The sequence below is a fragment of the Dryas octopetala genome, chromosome 5 (genome assembly GCF_963921425.1).
Source record: "Dryas octopetala chromosome 5, drDryOcto1.1, whole genome shotgun sequence".
NCBI classification, from domain to species: domain Eukaryota; kingdom Viridiplantae; phylum Streptophyta; class Magnoliopsida; order Rosales; family Rosaceae; genus Dryas; species Dryas octopetala.
The window spans coordinates 9,838,412-9,858,909 of record NC_141370.1 but is presented as its reverse complement, the minus strand read 5'-3'; the positions used below and the strand labels follow the sequence as shown (position 1 = coordinate 9,858,909).

The 20,498-nt window shown below is 36.9% G+C and overlaps 1 protein-coding gene across 1 annotated transcript; it reads right to left on the bottom strand.

Moving 5' to 3' along the window:
* Positions 1–18,355: 18,355 nt before the first annotated feature.
* Positions 18,356–19,910, bottom strand: LOC147284120 (zinc-finger homeodomain protein 1-like). Its single transcript, XM_086243937.1, has one exon. The coding sequence runs from the start codon at positions 19,774–19,776 to the stop codon at positions 18,994–18,996; it is 783 nt and encodes a 260-aa protein (XP_086100063.1). The 5' UTR covers positions 19,777–19,910; the 3' UTR covers positions 18,356–18,993.
* Positions 19,911–20,498: the final 588 nt, after the last annotated feature.

Here is a 20,498-nt window from a genome sequence, read left to right as displayed (position 1 = left end):
AAATTGGTAATTTAACCTTATAGAAAATTAGTGCTAGTCAAGACGAGTCCGTAGAAATTTTTCGTGTATTTTTCTGAGTTTGGAGCTATTTTTAATGAATTTTCAATGTTTATAAAAATAAAAAAATAAAAAAAAGCGAAAAAAAAAAAATGTGACACGTGGCACACATCTAGCGCGCCACGTCAGCAGTAACGGCCAGATCGTCAGCATTAACGGAATTGTTGACGGAACAAGGTAAAATGGGACATGGATGTAAGTTACAGGTGGTAATCTGGGACAAAAAAACTTTCAGGTGGTAAAGTGGGAATAAGTTACAGTTTTGGGTGGTAAATCGATAATTAAGCCTATTACAAAATGAAAAACCATAGGCTTCAAGATCTCAGCTACAGTCAAGGCCCATAATCATAATAGGAGCCCAATTTGATCGAGACATTCAAGCATTCATCAGAGGCTCATAATTACAAAACTACATAATTTGGCCCAATTTGACCCATACTGATAATCGGCCCATAATGACAAAACCTTATCATTTGTTAATAACTTTTCATCTATCATCCCATTCTCATTTTTTAAAATTTTCTTTTGGTCCGAATTCTCAAAAAAATTACTTTTCTACCTACTACCAAGAAGGGGTAAAGAAAAGGGGCCTCAGTTTGTTTTTTTTTTTTTTTGGCCGAGTAGGGGGCCTCAGTTAATAAACAGTTATCAAGGCCTTGTGGCCCAGCAATATCTTGTGGGGTGTGTCACATTCAGATACTACATGAATGAAGTACTACTTTCACTTTTCCTTCAAAGCTGGCATGCTTTGATAGGTCACCACTCACCAGTCACCACGTTGAGTTGAGAGAAGCATCTATTAAAGGATCTGTAAATCTGTAATGAAATCAAGTGAAATGGTCCACAAAGACAGGCACTATTTAATGGACCAACTCAAAACACTAAATAAATCATTAATTTTTGTTCCCCAAGTTCTTCCACAAATTTAATTTTACAAACGCATCCATATATAAAAGCTGTCATTCTTAAAAGCACTTACTGGATTGTAGGGGTGGACGCCAATTCGGTTAGGTCCGAACATCAAATCGGAAATTAAACCAAAACTTTAACAGTTTAATTCGATCAGATTTGACACAAAAATAATTTGTTAACTAAAATAAACCAAACCACTCATAAACCGTTTGGTTAAGCAGTTTGTGTGTAAAAAAATTTAAATTCAACTAGAGATCATACAATTAATTAATTATTAAATTTAAAATAATTTCATTAAAGTATTCAAATGCACAATCTACACTAACAAAATGATGAAACATACAAATAATAACAATATGACAATGTGTATTAAGCAAACAAACAACTATAAAAGTCAAATAACAATATGCCACATATAAAAAAAATAAAAAAAATAGAATAAACGGTCCAGTTCAGTTTTACCGGTTTATAAATATTTCAAATTGCTATCGAATCGGTTTAGGATGGTTTTGTTCGGTATGGTTTGCTTATTGACTTTTTCATTAACCAAACCAAATTGGTTTCGAAGGTTTAGTCCGGCCAATTTTTGAATCTAAACATTTAGAGACTCCTTTATATAAAATTACGAAATAGGATTCTCTACTAATTTTATTTTATGCCTAAAACAATGTCGTTTACGTTTAAAGATGAATCATTTTGAGTTTTAGGTTTAATATTATATGTAGTATGTCTAGTATTATGTTTAGTACCTACTACATACGTGTATTTGATTAATTTTAATTTAATAAACTTTAAAAAAAAATAATAATGAAGAAGTCTCAAGTTTGAATCTCTATATCTAGATAAAAAAAAAAAATTACTATACATATGTATCTTATTAATTTTTTGATTTAGGTCTAGTCTTTTTCCACTAAAATCTGAGTTTTTTTTTTTTTTTTTTTTTCAAATCATAAAAGTGTTTGAATTAATTGCCTAGCTAGGTGGACATTATGTTGAAACACTGTGGGCCTGTGGCATCCCCCAAGGCATTGCTACTGGAATCACCCAAAAAGTTCAACATATGTAGAACTCTGTTTGGACTTTGGATTGATGAGTAGGGCCAACAATGAATTAAATGGTCAGCCCCAGATTTATAATTGGTGTGCCATCGAAGGGTCCTAATCGTTTTGACTGTCAAAAAGGTATCTAAAAAGGTGCATGCCAAAGCCAACTTCTTTCAATCTTTTCCCTTCCAATCTTCAAGTTTGCTTTCCAAAAGTTGATCATCCAAAAGAATCTTATGCAGGCCCCTCTTCAGCTCCCCCTACAATGTCTTATGTGCACCATGACTCATCTACACTTAAATTTGCTGCTAAAACTATGAATTGACAAATATATATATATAGGCTTCTTCTATTGAGGTATACCTCAACTTATTTATGTTGAAGTATACTTTATTGGGGCCCACACGAGTCGTTTTGTGACGATCCGAACCGTTTGCAACAAATGGACAGTTTCATTGAAAATATTTGGTTAATTCATTTATTTGATCCTTACAAATGGTTCGGATATACAGGCTCCTTCTATTGAGGTATACCTCAACTTATTTTCAATGAGTTGAGGTATACCCTATTGGGGCCCACACGAGTCGTTTTGTGACAATTCGAATTAACCGTTTGCAAGAATCATCTTCATTGATATATATATATATATATATATAATTGTGTTCAAATAAAGTTACAAAGATCCCAAACGCAAAAAAAAAAAAGTTACAAAGATATATATGTACACTCAAACCACCAAAAAATGGTAATGCAATCTTATCGCTTAAAGACAAAATTTCATTTTATTACCATAAGGATTAGGGCAGGTCGCCAATAACTAATTGGTTTAGTAGATAACACCCAATTTCACCATAATGAGGGAAAAATTCTTAGTTCAATCTCATGAGATTTCTTCGAGGGAAACTATTAAAAATGCGGCTCATAAATATTAGTTTAGGTTTAATAGCCATTTTGGCTCTCAAATATGACCCCTCTATCAAATTGCCCCCAAATTAAAATTTTAGTAAACTTAACCAACAAACTTTTAACAATATGTCAATGTAGATCAATATTCTAGAATTTCATCCAAATTTCCATTCAAAAAATGTCATGTGTGATGTGTCATTCGAATGAGGACAAAATGTAAGCCCAAAGCCTTACATGGGTCTTGTGGGTCTTTCCTAATTCACTTCTAGTTCAACCAAATTTTGTTCATTTTCATGTTTAGATTTCAAGAAAGTGGACAAGTCTTGGTGATGTCAAACCGCAGTTCACCCATATAATACTTTGGGCATGAATTGTCCATTTTTCTCTCACGTGATTTTTTGAATGAAAATTTGGATGAAATTCTAAAAAATTGGCACACATATATTGACATATTTTTAAAGAGGAAATTACAGATTTAGTTCAGTTATTTTATACCTAGTTCAATTTTGGTCCACAATCTTTTTTAAGTTCTGTTTTGGTCCACTAAATGTTTCACTTGTTCAGTAAAGGTCCATATTTGTTTTCTCAAATTTGGCATGCTTTTTATCCTATCAAATCTCACTCAAATTCAGCGAACATATACTTGTTTTAAAGCTATGTATTTCTTATTTACAATCATATAAAAATCATTCAAATTGGAGTTCTAAAACTCAAGATAATTAACCCCAAAGTAGGGTACCCGAAACTGCCAATTTTTCAAACTTCACCCAATCTCAATTCTTTTAGATTATAATACTCCAAATTTGTTTTTATGACTAAGAAATGATGAAATATAACTTATAGTTCAATTATAATTGAAGAAAACACAACCCAAAGGATTTAAAGTTACAAGTTTGGACCTTTACTGAACAAATGAAACAATTAGTGGACCAAAACAGAACTTAAAAAAAATTATGGACCAAAATTGAACTAGGTATAAAATAAGTGGACCAAATCTGTAATTTCCTCTATTTTTAAAAGTTTAATGACTTAATTTACTATCTTTTAATTTGAGAGCATTTTGACACACGAGTCATAGTTTAGAGGGCAAAATAACTATTAAGCCACTCACTTAAAAAAATATTTAGCATTATTTAGAATTTTGAAGGCACTTTTTGGTTTATATGCTTTAGCTTAGGGACACTAGATTTAGAATTATTAGACATTTGAGTGATGAGTTTAGGCCAAATAGTTGTGCCCCTTTGATTTGGGCTAAAGAACTTGATTTGGGGTTAATTTTGTTTAAAATAATATAGAGTTGAACCAAGTTGGAATCCTTCTCTTGACTCAAAAAATGGGTGCCCTTAATTATCTCACCCGACTCTCCTCAGGACCAATCCTAACAAGAATCACCAGATAGTCTCGAAATTTGAACTTTGATTAAGAAATACTTAGGTATAAGCATACACTATTTTGGGTACCCTAGTGAACAATTCAACGTACTATTTAAGTTTGTAATTCTCTGCCCATACTAATTGTGATAATCTTATGATGTTCTTGTTCATGCCTAGTCAGTTTCAACATTTAATTATTTCTAAAATTAAATATAAAATTATAAACCCTAAATGTATGCTTAATCTAATAATTAAATTCCTAAAACAAACCATAAAAACAATATAAACTAATCACGTAACGTACATACAAAGTAGAAGATATATATATATATATATATATATATTCCTAAAGTCAGAGTGAATTCAGTCAACTGACATCCAACAATTTTAATGGCAAAGTCAGTTATCAGCTTTACTAGCTTATTCTTGTTTTGTTGACCATCATCAACCAGAATTAATATGATATATATGATGCCCACCAAAACTTTGGTTTAATTTAATTAGTTATAGCTACCATTGATATGAGATATGCTCCAATTGCATGCTAGCTAATAGCTATAGGGTTTAGGCATAAAGCTTGCTAGCTTTCATTGAAGCCAGCTAACATATAAGGCATAGTATTAATTACCAGCTAGCTAGCTAGGCTTAGAAATATCCCGAGTTATTTTCTGTCTGCTTTAGGATTTCGCTATTTATGTTTTTGTTATTGCATATCTCCTCTAATATAAGCAATTTTGGCCAAATTGAGGATCGACAAAATCATAGAAGCTTTGGCTCTTTTTATTTTTTCTCCTGAAAAAATAAACAAGTTTTTTTACTTTTTTTTTTTCTTTCTTATTACAAGGTTCAATCCCTCTAAAAATGTTTTAACTTTAGATTTACATCCTTTCGATTATAAGATTGAATTTTGAACGATACTTGGTGGAAGATTGAATTATAATTTGAAAAATGCTAAGAGTCCTAACTTTTTTTATTATTAGATAAGGTACTTTCTTTTATAAAAAAAAATAAAATTTTTTTTTAGTGTCTAATGTATGAATGCCATATAAATTGAGAAAAAAAAAAAATTAAGATCCCTAACACTACATATCACTACAAGAAAAACATATTTGAGCGACGAATAAGAAAATTTGTTGTCTAATCTCATACAAGTTTGGGCGACGAATACTATGTTCCTCCTCGCCTAAATACACTTTGGGCAACGACATCATTTCGTCACCTAAACTCATGCGCCAAAATAGTGGTTGACAAAGAAATTGGGCGAGGAATATGCATGTTCCTTGCCCAAAGTTACTTTGGGCGAGGAACATGTTTCGTCGCCCAAAATGGCTTTGGGCGAGGAATTTGTATGTTCCTCGCCCAAAGTCTCATTCCTTTTTTTTTTTTTGTACAATTATATGTAGATTATTAATACAATGTGATCGTGTTTCCAACGATCCGAACCGTTCAATTTTTAATTCCTCATTGAAAAATCAGCATTGCAAAAAATTAGGTTAATTGGAGATGTAAAAGTTACGTAACGGTGCTCGAATGTATGAACGATCAAAAATTTACTAATACTAATCGATCGAGACGATGAATTCCGATTTGGCCGATTTTTTGCCGGGATGATTTTTGAGTATAAACGAATAAAATGAACGGCTCCAATCGTTGGAATTATATTGTAGTCTTCACAATTGTTGAATTGACAAAGTTTCAACAAAAAAACTATAGAATTATACTCTTCAAGTGTATTTGTATGTAGAAGATCACTTTTTTATTGTGTTTTTAATGATTCGAACCAATCATTTCTTAGTACCTCACTCAAAGATCATTCATGCAAAATATTATCTCAATTGGAGATGTAGAAGTTAGGTTTGGCGTTTAGGGTGTATGAACGATCGTGATTCTTATAATAATCGAACGGGTAGATAAACTCCGATTGAGCCGATTTTTTGCAGGGTTAATCTTTGAGTATAAACATATATGATGAATGACTCTGATCGTGATAATCACGTTGTGGTCTTCACAATTATTGAAGTTACAAGGTTTCAACGAAAGAGTTAATAGAATTTTATTCTTCAAGTGTAAAAACCGTTCATTTATATGTACAATCTCATATGTCGATCGTTTTTTCAATGATCTGAACCATTCATTTATTAGTTTCTCACTCAAAGATTATTCTTGCAGAAAATTAGGTCAATTAGAGATGTAAAAGTTTGGTATCGGAGTTCGAATGTAGGAATGATCATTTTGTAATAATGATTTGGGCGAAAAATTTGACATTTCGTCGCCCAAAGTCACTTTGGGCGACGAATTTAACGTTTCCTCGCCTAAGGTCACTTTGGGCGACGAAATTTTAAGTTCCTCGCCCAAAGTTCCAATACTTTTTTGTTTACAATTTTATGTTTGTAATAGCATACGATACAATTGTATTTCCAAATATCCGAACCATTTATTTTTAAATTCCCTACTCAAGGATCATCTCTGCAAAAAATTAGTTCAATCAGAGATGTAGAAGTTAGGTAATGGTGCTTGAACTTATGAACGATCGTGAATTTTCTAATACTAATCGAAGAAGGAGATGAATTCCGATGTGGCCGATTTTTTGCAAGGATGATCTTCCAGTATAAATGAATAAAATGAATGGTTCCGATCGTTGAAATCACATTGTAGTCTTCACAAATTGTTGAATCGCCAAAGTTTCAACGAAAAAGTTAATAGAATTATACTCTTCAAGTGTATTTATATGTACAAGCTCAGATTTCTATTATGTTTTTAATGATCCAAACCGATCATTGGCTAGTCCCCCACTCAAAGATCATCCATACAAAACATTATCTCAATCGGAGAAGTGGAAGTTAGGTTTAGCATTTAGTGTGTATGAAGGATCATAATTTTTATAATGATAATCGAACGGCTAAATGAACTTTGATTGAGCCGATTTTTTGCAGGGATGATCTTTGAGTATGAACATAGATGATGAATGACTGTGATTGTTGTAATCACGTTATGGTTTTCACAATTATTGAATCGACAAGGTTTGAACGAAATAGTTAATAGAATTTTATTATTTAAGTGTAAAATCCATTCATTTATATGTAGAACCTTATATCTCGATTGTGTTTTCAACGATCAGAACCGTTCATTTATTAGTTTCTCACTCAAAAATCATTCTTCCAAAAAATTAGGTCAATTGGAGATGTAAAAGTTTGGTATTGGAGCTCGAACGTATGAACGACCATGGTTCATACATAAAATTGAGTTTAGGCGACGAAATATACCTTTGGGCGACGAATAGTTCGTCGCCCAAAGTCTAAAATTTTGGCGGGATGAAACGGCGCTCTAAAGTCAATGACTTTGGGCGACGAACATGATTCTGTCGCCCAAAGGAAATTATGTATTCCTCGACTAAAGGTGCTTTGGACGACAGAATCTTGTTCGTCGCCCAAAGTCTTTCAATTTGTATACCCAGATCGATTACTGGGTTTCACTGTCAGTCATATCTCTCAACTCTCTCAACTCTCGCTCCTCCCTCATCTCGGCTGCGCGCTCGTGGATACGCCTCCTTCCTCCCTCATCCCGAAAACCCAACCCCTCCTCCTCCCTCCTCCCTCCTCCCTCCTTCCCCCTTCCCCCCACCGAAACCCACCCCTTCATCGAAAACCCACCCCCTCCTCCTCCCTCCTCCTTCCCCCATTGAAACCCACCCCCCCACTTAAACCTACTCCCTCCACCGAAAACCCACCCCCCCACCGAAACCCACCCCCACCCCCACCCCCACCCCCTCCACCGAAAACCCACCCCCTCCCCCCCCGAAACCCACCCTGCCTTGAAAACCCACCCCCACCGAAACCCATTCCCCCCACCCTCCTAGCTCACCGAAACCCCCCCTCCACAGTAAATTTTTTTTAATTTCTGTTATTTTAATTAAGTTTTGTTATTTTTTTCTAATAGGATTGGATAATTTGCACTTGTTGTGGATTTTTCATAAATTGGTTGTGAAATTTCTGATTTTTTGTGGTAATTAGTTAATACTGTTGATTTTTTTTAATTTAGTAGTTTGGTTATGAAATCTGAATTTAGATTGAGGTTGGGCTAATATTTGACAATGATTTATTTTTTTGGGGAAGGAAGGATAGTGTTGCATTTTTTGTGAAGGATAATTGCATTTTTGGTGAGGTATGTGTTTAATCTATCTTTTAGTTAAATTTTTGTATAATTTAGTATTTAATGTTTCATATATAATTGTATTAAACTTTTTTAGTGAATTAGTTTGTATGTTAAAATTAATTATAAAATTGATTAGTTAGTTTGTATGTTTTTAAATGCTAAAATTTATTTAGTTTGTTTGTATGCTTGTATGTATATTGTTAGATTAATTATAGTTTAATTTGTATGTTACATTTAATTTAGTTGTAATTGCAAAATTCTCAATGATGTAGTCCAGCACTCTTCGAGTACTAGGTTAGGTCATGTGGCACGAAGCGCATGTACGAAGTTATCAGTCGATAACTTTGTGCATTGAACTAGTCGTGCGAAATTATCAGTGGATAACTTTGTACACTCAACTTAAATTCACCTTAGACCCGTTCGAGAGTCTGTTGGACGCGCACATGGACGCTGGACGTGACTGCGCTCCAATATGATTCTTGAATTGTCCAAATTACCCATGGACAGTTTGGGAGTGCACAATTATGTGTTGTGGTTAGCGGTTCATGTGACATGATTTCGATTTGAGAAAATTTCGGCAACATCTCCCTATGTGTTCTTCGAGTGCATACTAAATATTTGTTTTAAATATCTACGTCGTGCACTTGGAGAACCATAGGGAGATGATGCCGAAATTTTTTCAGATCGAAATTACGTCGTCAGAGCCAACAACCACGACACATATGTGCATTTTCGAATAGGATGGGGCCCTTACCGAAGACATAAGGAGACGAAGAAAGGTGACAAATCTTTTTCTAATTGTCGTGTAATATGGAAACAGGCATCATGAACCGACAATGGATACGTAATACGAATCGTGTTTGTGATGAATATTTATATGGGATCGAGTCATTTATCCAAGTTGCACAGGAGCATGTCAATGCTCAGAATAATATAAAGTGTCTGTGCCAGAATTGTAACAACACTTTATGGAAGACAGTGCGTGAAGTCAGAATTCATTTGGTGAAATATGAGATGTCACACAACTATACGACATGGTATTAACATGGTGAACCGAGAGTTTATGCTTCGACTTCCTCAGATGCTCGAACAATTCTGCAGTCTACTGAATCTGTTGGTGATGATAATGACCAAGTGATGGGCATAATAAACGATGCTTATCCATATGCATCGCTTGATCATGAAGTCAATCAAGATAATACAAAGAGCAATAATATGGATGAAAATGATGGGTTGCCCGAAGTCCAAAGAAAAGAGTTTGATAAGTATGAGAGATTGTTGAATCAAGCTCAGCGGGAATTGTACTCTGGTTGTAAAGAGTTCTCAGTGCTAACTGTTGTTGTGGAGTTAATGTATTGGAAAGTACTTAATCAACATTCGAATCGAAGTTATGATCAGTTGATGATGATTTTGAAACGAATGCTTCCAAAGAACAATCATATACCTGAAACCCATTATCAGGCGAATAAGGTGTTGAAAGATCTCGGTTTGGGATATGAAAAAATTTATGCATGCAAGAATGATTGTGTATTGTTTTACAAAGAACATCAATGGAAGGATAAATGCCCTGAGTGCAATGAGCCGAGATATAAGAACAAGTATATAGAGAGAAAGAAACAGATTCCGCAAAAGGTGTTGCGTTATTTCCTACTTAAGCCAAGATTGCAACGATTGTACATGTTGACACATACTGCAAGTGACATGAGATGACACAAAGATAAGCGGGTTGAGGACGATGTGATGAGACATCCTGCAAACGGAAGCGCATGGAAAGAATTTGATAATATATATCCGGATTTTGCAGCGGATCGATGAAATGTCAGATTATGACTTGCTACTGATGGGTTTAATTCATTCGGGAATATGAGCACATCTCACAGCACTTGGCTAGTGGTCGTAGTTTCTTATAATTTGCCTACCTGAAAATGCATGAAAATAGAATTCAAAATTACGACGCTATTAATTCCGGGACCGCAATCCCCTGGCAATGAGATCGATGTATATTTGCGACCGTTGATTGATGAGCTAAAAGAATTGTAGCAAAATGGTGTGCTGACATATGATAAGTCCACCGGAACAATGTTTTTCTTGCATGCAGCAGTCCCAGCTTATGAGAATCTATCAGGCTGAACCGCCAAGGGTTATATGGCATGTCCTGCTTATAATAAGGATATAACTTCCGCTTGGCACAGGGGTAAAGTATGTTATATTGGCCACCGAAGATGGTTGCCGGGGGAACATAAATGGCGTCACAATAAGGAGGTCTTTGACGAAAAAAAGGAGATGGACATGAAACCTAAAGAATTATATGGTGATGACATCTTGAGGCAGTTGAATAACTTAGAATTTGGCCGGATTGGTAAACATTCCTCTAATAAAGAACGAAATATGCCAAGGTCACATGCACATCTAAATTGGACGAACAAGTCGATATTCTTCGAGTTGGAGTATTGGTCCAAGTTGAAAATCAGGCACAATCTCGATGTAATGCATATTGAGAAGAACGTGTGCGAAAATTTGGTGGGGACAATTTTGGGCATTGAGGGAAAATCAAAGGACACAATTAAGGCTCGACAAGATTTGCAAGAAATGGGCATCATGAAACATTTGTGATTAACGAAGAAAGGTGATAAAATGATAAAGAAGCATCCATCTTATACAGTGAACCCCTGGGGATAAGAAAGAATTCTTAAAGTTTCTTGCATCGGTCAAATTTCCAGATGGATACGCGGTCAATATCTTACGTAATGTGAAAATCGACTCAGGAACAATTTTGGACTTGAAGAGTCATGATTGTCATGTTTTATTGCAACGGCTGGTTCCGATGGGTATTAGAAAATTTTTGTCCGAAGATGTGGTTGAACCGATTATTGGGTTGTAGAGGTTCATTCAGCATATATGCGCTAAGATGTGGCGTGTGTCAGACGTGTCAAAATTGGAAGATGAGATTGTGTACATCCTATGCAAATTTGAACAAATATTTTCACCGGCCCTTTTTGATATAATGATTCACTTGATGATACATTTACCGCAAGAGACAATTCTTGCTGGGCCGGTCAGTTATCGGTGGATGTACCCAATAGAAAGGTAACAATTCCTAAACTTTTTTGTTACTTTTCTCCAAGTTTAGCTCTCTGTTATTCATAAAAGTTTTCTCCCTATGTACTTACATTTGCAGATGTTGGATAATTACAAAAGGTACGTCCGAAACAGGACACACCCCGAAGGCTTCATAGCGGAGGCATACATTGCAAATGAATCCATCACCTACCGTGCAATGTATCTCAGTAATGTTGAGATGTCATTCAATCGGCCCCAACGCAACGACGACGGTGGTGAAAAAAATGAGACACTTTCTGTCCTTTCTCAAATTACACAACCATTTGGCGAATCCCCTAAACCAGCTGTTGAATTCTCGAAACACGACATGGAGGTGGCTCATTGGTTCATACTCAATAATTGCGAAGAAGTTGACTCCTTGATGATACATTTACCGCAAGAGGCAATTCTTGCTGGGCCGGTCAGTTATCAGTGGATGTACCCAATAGAAAGGTAACAATTCCTAAAGTTTTTTGTTGCTATTCTCCTAGTTTAGCTCTCTGTTACTCATAAAAGTTGTCTCACTATATACTTACATTTGCAGAATGTTTGGTAATTACAAAAGGTACGTCCAAAACAAGGCACACCCCGAAGGCTCCATAGCGGAGGCATACATTGCAAATGAATCCATTACCTACTGTGCAATGTTGAGACGTTATTCAATCGGCCCCAACGCAACGACGACGGTGGTGAAAAAAATGAGACACTTTATGTCTTTTCTCAAATTACACGACTATTTGGCGAAGCTCCTAAACCAGCTGTTGAATTCTCGAAACACGATATGGGGGTGGCTCATTGGTTCATACTCAATAATTATGTAGAAGTTGACTCCTTACGCATTGAGCATGAGGAACTAATGAATCGCGACTATCCAAAATGGGACAAGGAACGTGTACAGAAAAAGCATTGGAAAATGTTTCCTAAATGGTTTAAGGAACATGTAAGTGATTACTGACAATAATGATCAGTTCGTTCATGTGTTTGTATGTTTTTTGTAATATATTAATTACATTGTCTTTTAATAGATGGAAAAGCTGACTGATGATAATTCGCCATTATTCAAAGAGTTAATGATTTTGGCGAGTGACATTCAATGGGTTGAAACATTTTCCGGATGTAATGTGAATGAAGTTAAATTTTTAACTGTAAAACGAGATGACATCTTGAGCACTAAAAATAATGGGGTTTGTGTAGAGAACTTGGAGACTGACACGGTAGATTTCTACGGCAAACTGACGAGTGTACATCAAGTGTTATACTCTCATCACTTTCAAGTTGTGTTATTTAAGTGTCATTGGTTTAATACAGACCCGAATAGGAACAACAATATTAAACTTGATTATGACTTAATATCTGTGAACACAGACACTCAATGATATGAGAATGATCCATTTATTCTTGCCACTATGGCGAAACAAGTATGTTATCTGGATGATCCTAAGGCGGGTATGAGTTGGAAAGTAGCTCAGATGATTCAGAATCGAAATATATAGAATATTCCGGAAAAGATAAATCAGGATGACGTGGCTTATCAAGAGGATTCATCTTCGACCATATCCAGTCCATACAACAATGATGTTATCATACAACAAGTCGAGATACATGACGTTCCTCCAATTGAGATCAATGCCTTATCAATTGATCTTGGGCCACTTCCCCGGATTGATGTTAATGATTTCATCGATGATGATGATGATGATGATGATGATGATGATGATGATGATGATGAAATGAGTATTTCTAATGGTGATTCAGATTAGTAAGTGATAGTGGTGATTCAGATCAGTAAGTTATTACTTTAGTTTTTTTTTTGACTAACATAAATATTTATTGAATTGTGCAGATGAGTTTGATCTCGAACATGGGTGGATCTCGGAGGTCCAGTTCAGCATCCATGTCTGCCCCTACAACCCAGTCCGCCCCTGTAGAATAGCCCGGCCTCATAGTTCAGGGCGAATCGACCCCGGCGATAGCCCCAGATCTCTCATCGAGTACTGGGTCTGCGATTCCGTAGGCACGGAGGGACCGACGTGGTCACCGTTATAGTGTATATGATAATGTTGCGTCATCCACTCGTACTGCCTCATCTTCAGAGAGTAAGAAAAATGTTTTCACATCACTTGTGTTTAAGTTTAATTTTATTTAGATGTTAGAAGATTACTGTGAAATTAATATGTTATATTTGTTTTTCTAGGTACCAAAACCACAAGGGGGATAAGTAGAGGGTTGAAGGCGTCTCGAATCACGCGCACGACGAACGAGAGGATTCGAATCGTTCTTGAAAAAGATCACCTACGACCGAGCAGAGAGCTCCATAGTACTTTCGCTTCCTTTGTCTGGGCGATTATTCGTGCCGACTGCCCCATGCTTTTCCCCAGTTGGGAAAAGGTTGATGACGCTATCAAGAGGAGCATTATGGACTCCATTTCAGTGAGTATATTTCGATTAATACAAAATGATGAATTTGATCATTCCTAACAATTTAATATTCATTTTTTTTCAGGTAAACTATGACATTTGGATGGAGGATCCGGATGTAGCTAGGTATATGGAGAAGTTATTGAGAAAAGTTTACATACAATGGAAGCATGAGCTGCACAGGGAATATAACATGTTTGGATCGGCAGATAAGGCATTGGCCAGCCCTCCTCCGGAGATGGCATCTCGGCTTGATCAGTGGCAATGGTTGTGCACTCATTTTCAGAGTCCGGAATTTTTGGTATGTTATATCATTTTAAGACTTCAAAAATCTTTTTTCTTATGTTATTCCTTTATCGTATATACACTAATGCATTTACAATTTGCTTAATATTTAACAGAAGAAGTCGAATGTCAATCTTAAGAACCGGAAAGCGCTCGCAAGGATTGATCATCATGGTGGTTCGATGCCCTTCTCATACCGAGTGGAGTCGTATCGTCAGGTGCGCCATTATTTAATTTAATATATATATTCCTTAGTATTGTTTGAGTTTTTGTCAACATTACATTCTTTTTCAGGCTTGTTCACAATTTCCGGAGCTTGACAACTACGGGGATGTTTATGGCCGACCCGGCAACGACAAGGGCATGGAGAAGCACGTTAGTTTTTTTTATATTTTTTTGTTTTATTTCACAATTTTTAATATTTGTATTTAATTTCCTAATTTCTAACTTGTGTATAACATTTTGATGACTGAGATACTCGCTAAGAAGGCGAGTTATTTGGAGGAGGTGGCCAGCCAGTACCCTCCAGACACTCTGTTGGAGTCGATCTCAGTCCCCGATCGCAATGCCGATCTTTGTATATATTATGACGGAGACACTGGGTGTTAGGCGTGGTAGGGAGATATGTGGAATGAGAGTGGGTCGGGTTTGTGATCTCAGCACCAGGTCTTCGTCTCAGCCATCTGCAGAATTCGTCAACCTGTCCACTGAAGTGCAGCTGTTGAGGGGTCAGCCAGAAGAATCTAGAGCGGCATATGCACAGCAGACGAGTAAGGTGCATTAGATGGAGCAGATGTTTGGCCAGTTGGCCGGGATTATACCTGGGTTTGTGCTGCCACCGAACATTGACCAGTGCATGCTAGGCTCCTCCACCGGTGCCAATGATGCTACTGACCTAGAGGCCATTAGTGATTGTATGTACCGATTATATTTGCATATAGTATTAAATTGTTCATACTTTGTATGGATATTTGGATATATAAATTTATTAATTTTGTCTTTCTTATATGGTTTTTGAATAAAGATTTTTTTTAAAATTAAATTTAAATATATAATCTAAATAAAAAATAATTTTGTCCCCTAATTTTTTTTTAATAAATTTTTTAAAAAATAAATATGTTTAGGTGACAAAATTATTCGTCGCCCAAAGTATGTTTAGGCGACCAAATTGTTCGTCGCCTAAACGTACTTTGGGCGAGGAATAATAATTTCGTCGCCTCAACATGCTTTAGGCGACGAACAATATGTCCGTTGCCAAACTCTCTTCAGGAGACGAATCAAATTTGTCCTAGGTACCTTTGGGCGACAAAATGTACTTGTTCGTTGCCCAAAGTCTTGGGCGTCATGGCTTGAGCGACCAAACTGTCGACGAAATTCGACTTTGAGAGAGGAACTAGGTTTGTCGCCCAAACTCTTTTTCTTGTAGTGTATTGTTATAATTTTAGAACTTTGACTCTAGTCCACACCAATATCATCAACATGCGTATGACACGTCATTTCTTATTATTTTTTATGAATTTTTTTGTTCCTCAAATACCCCTAACAAAACATATGATATCTCATACATTTTAAAAAGAGATAATTAGGCTTAGGTCTTTTAGAAAAACAGTTTTTAGATGAAAACTAGAGGTGTTTTAAAATTTATAAGAAAATCATTTTAATTCATGATAAAGTCCTTTTAATTTATAAGAAAATCATTTTAATTCATAATAAAGTCATTTTCCGATTCAAATGGTATTTCCCCTCCTAGGGTGTAGAATGAGTTTTGTAGAGGCTGCATGTTAGGTTTTAACTCCAAGATTTTGGACTCCACCCAAAATCCCAACCAAACCAAACAAGGCATATTTTGTGATGAAGAATTTGCCAATTTGTTTTGGAGGTTTTTATCTTAGATTAAAAATTTAAAATGCAAAACAAGGCATATTTCGTGATGAAGAATTTGCCAATTTGTTTTGGAGGTTTTTATCTTAGATGAAGAATTTTCCTGGTTAATTTAATTTTTTTCTGGTTGTTTTCCTTTGGGTATAGTCGTATAGATCTCGCTCCTTAAAAAAGGTACTTTTGTTATGCTATGTTCTATTGTTTTGGTGTTTTCTTTTTCTTTGGTATTTTCTAATTATGTATGTCAAGATCTCGTATTTTCATCTGAACTTGCATATCTTGATTATGACACGATCTTAATATACTCCTAAACAAATTAGTGTTTCAAATTAATAAATAAAAATAAAATAACTCTCTTATGAATTTCTCTAAATTGTTTATTATTGAAATAATTAAATTAACCTATCATTTTCACAACTATGGCCTGATACTGATTATAACTCTTTCGGTCAAAACTTGTACTTGATTGATTTGAATATCGAAAGGAAGAAAAGATAGTCCATCAAATTAAGCATATTATTGATAGAAATGAATTGAATGATTGATCTTTGACCATATTAATTTCCAACATATATAAATTGGACCACAAAGTGCAGGAGGAGCAGCAGCATGCAGCTTTTAACTGATGTTGGGGTTCCACCAAAACAAGCAAAGCATCTTGAAGGGATGTGGCATAAGGTAAGCTTTGACTCTCACAACAAGCAAACTTCCAACAAAAGTATATATCTTTCTCTTGCTAGTATTCAAACCTCAAACATCAAACACCAGATATAGAACTAGTAAAACGACCCAAAACCACGTACCATGCATGCCTCAATATAGCAACCAGACCCTAAAAATAGAAACTTAACCTCAACCATGACTCACCTTAGTTCATTAATTACCACCTTTAGTTGATTCCCATAATTACATTTACTCCTTCAAAATGGGTTAAATCTTTAGGGGGAAGATGAGTAGAGATTCTTGGAATCCTAATGGATTCTATTCTATTCTATCAACCAAAAGAGAGATATGAATCTTCAAGTGAAGGTATAGGAGCTAGCTGCAGACAAAAGCTGTGTGCCCCTCTTGTATGTATGTGTATTTAATTAGAGTTTTTTTTTTTGTGCTGCTGGAGTGCCCACATGTTCCCTTTGAAGCTGATCATTGAAATTTGAAAAAGAAACAGAAAAGAAAGAGAAACTAATTTAATACAAATGAATATATAGCTAGCTGAGATCACCAAGCTTTGGATCTATCGATGGATGACTTCTCTCTCCAACGTGGACTGTCTGAACCCATATTTTGGAGTTAATGAGTTTCCATGAAAGCAAAACTGTACTGTTTCTAGCTAGCTGGTATGTCCTCTTTCCCAAGAGAAACAAAACAGTAAAACGAATCAAGTAGCTAGTAGTATACTAGTATATATAATAATAATTATAAAAATTCAAATAAAATTAATAAATAATTTCAGTTCTTTCCTTCCCAAGATGAACCCATCAGAGATCAAACATCTGGGTTCTACCTTCTACAGCAGACAAGTTCCATCATATGATTACATAGATCAATACAACAAAAATATTTATATTGATGTTGCACTGATGAGTACTGCAAAAGTAAATGTAATGTATGCAAGAAAGAACCAAAAAAAAAAAAAAAAACTTAGTAGCAGAAACAGACCAGAGAGATGAGAGGTCCCAATAGATTGATCATGATCCTATGATCATTTGAAGTAGGCCAAGTACTTCATTGATCAGCAGCTAGAGTAAGATCCACAAAAAGAGAAGAGGTAGAAGAGAACCAGCTAGGAAATTGAAAGCATCCACAAGGGTATGAATACGGAAGGATCAGAAAGCTAGATATATAAAAGCTGATAAAGCAAAAAGAAACGGCTAGCTAGAACCATTAATGCTTCCCAACATAAAATTAAGCAACACACAGTAATCTAGCTGATTCGTGGACCGAAATTAACGAGAAGGTGGGTTTGAACTTTGAAGTCTGAAGAAGTAAATGAATGACACAGAGACACACATGTTCATAGATACGTACAAAAACACATGTAGAGAAAGAGATGGTAAACGGAAATGCAGCTCCACACACACACACACGTGTTTGTGCCTCCAATAGAACAAGTTGTACCAACTACCTTCTTAGATACATAGAGTCATAGACCACTCAAACCTACAAACAAAATGTTAATTAACTAATTTCCAAAATGTCTTAGCTAGCAAGCCCTCCTCCTGCTTCAATTTGCTGAGCTAGCTAGCTCTCTAGCTATATATGGTCAAACAGCGGATAAAACACTGCAAATTCAACGACATTATAGATAGCAAACATTATATTTTACATGCAGTGATCGATCGATATATGATGAAATTAATTAGATCGAAATGAGCATATCATTAACAATAAACACTGATCATGCAGCTAGATAACATTGATCACTAAACTAGTTACTAGTTAATAAATGAAAAGGGTAACTAAAAAATAAAAGAAACCCTAGTTAAATAAAACACTAAAATCCCGGAAGAGTAGTAGAATTTCTCAACAAATTAAGTCAGCAGTAGCTTTTACTCAGCTAGCTGCAGGCTCACTTTTCTCAGTCCTTGGGCACATGATATACCTAGCTTTCATCTGTAACTGAGAAACTAAAATTCGAAGAAATACCCACAAATCCTACTACGTAGCATTGCTTAATTGGTACCTCTCTGGTGTTGTCCTAAATTGATAAATACAAAAGAAGAAGAAGAAGAAGAAGAAGAAGAGGAAGAAGAAGAAGAAGAAGAAGAAGAAGCGGTCTGTGACTGTGAGAGGATGATCGATGGAGCGAGCAAGAATGATGATGATGTTTGTTTTGTTTGGGTGGTTTTGTTGTTTGGGTGTGGATGTTAGGGTTTCTTACCCAGAGTGTGCTTGTTGTTGTGCATCCAGACCTTGAGCACGTGACGCTTGACACCAGTCTCATTACAAAACTGGAGGACCACCCCCTCGTCCTGCTTCTGAATCCTCCACTCAAGCCTCTCCGCCAGCTCCAGCATCCTCTCCTTCTGCTCCGCCGTGAACTTCGTCCTGAACCTCTTCTTCCCCGACGACGTTCCTCCTCCTCCCCCGCTCGGATTCGACATGTCCTCCTCCCCCTCCTCTCCTCCCCTGCTGTGGGTCCCGCCCCCGCCCGACGTCGACGGCAGCGCCAGCGGCCGATGCTGCTGCTGCGCCGCCGCCGCCACGTGGAGGTACCCCGCTGGCGTCCTGTAGTACGGCGAGAATTGCGCGTGCGGGTGCTGGAGGAGCCCGTGGTGGTGGTGAGCTGCCAACAGCTGTCCGTACGGGTCTGCTGACGTCACGCCATCCTCGCCCCCGCTCTCCTTGCGGTGGAAGTTTCGGTGGCAGTTGCAGGCGGCGCATTTTAGCGCGTCGAGGGTGCCTTCTGCGCCGGCGGCCATGAACTCGCCGCAGCCGTCGAGCGCGTGGCCTCCGATGCCCACCGCGTGGTTCTTCAAGCACTCTCTGTACCTGCAGGCCGCCTTCCTCGGCTGTTGCTGAGCAGACTCGGTTCCCGAACCGGTCGGCATTTTGACTCGGCCCGGCCCGGATGAGTTCACGAGCGAATCGTAACTCGCCGCCATCTCCATCTCCTCGTCGTGCTCCTCTTGATCCTCAAACTCCATCATCGAATTAACTGCCCCAGTAATTAATTAACCAGGAAAAATTAGATTGAAAATTGGAAAAAATGAAGACAAAGATAGAGAGAGAGAGAGAGAGAGTGAGAGTGAGTGAGTGTCAGCTATAAATTTGTGTTATATGAATTCTGATCCCTCGCTCCCCTGCAAAAACAGCTTGTCTTCCTTGAAAGCCCCTTCATATACTTTCCCGTTCTCTCACCACCGGCTACTCCCAGTTCAACCGGTCATTTTCACCTCCTCGGTCTTCAATGTTTTCACCGCGCGGTAAAACTCTCAAAGCTCGACTGTTGTGTTGGGAAGTGTCAGACAGTGCTGTACTTCTAAATTAAAAAAGTTCAGGGAATGAGTGACGGCGCGTGCAGCGGCGCGTGGCAGTGGATTTACGGTGAGAGAGAGAGAGCGGAGGGTTGTATGTGCGTGTCAGGACACGGTAATACTTAGGAAAAAATAAATGGTCGGCATTTAAGGCAGAGCGTGGGGTACGTGCGGTCGTCTCCGACATGCGTGACGCGCGTGTGGCGTGAAGATGCATTTAATATTTTAATATTATTATACATTCATGTGTGAATGTGGGATGGTGTGTCTGTAAAAAGAGAGCAGATACTGGGACTTTCTTGGGAGGGTTTGTTGGTAAAAACATACACACTGCCATACTGGGTACTCTACTTTGGTGCGCTGTGGGGTACAGTGCCGCTTTTACCAACCAATTC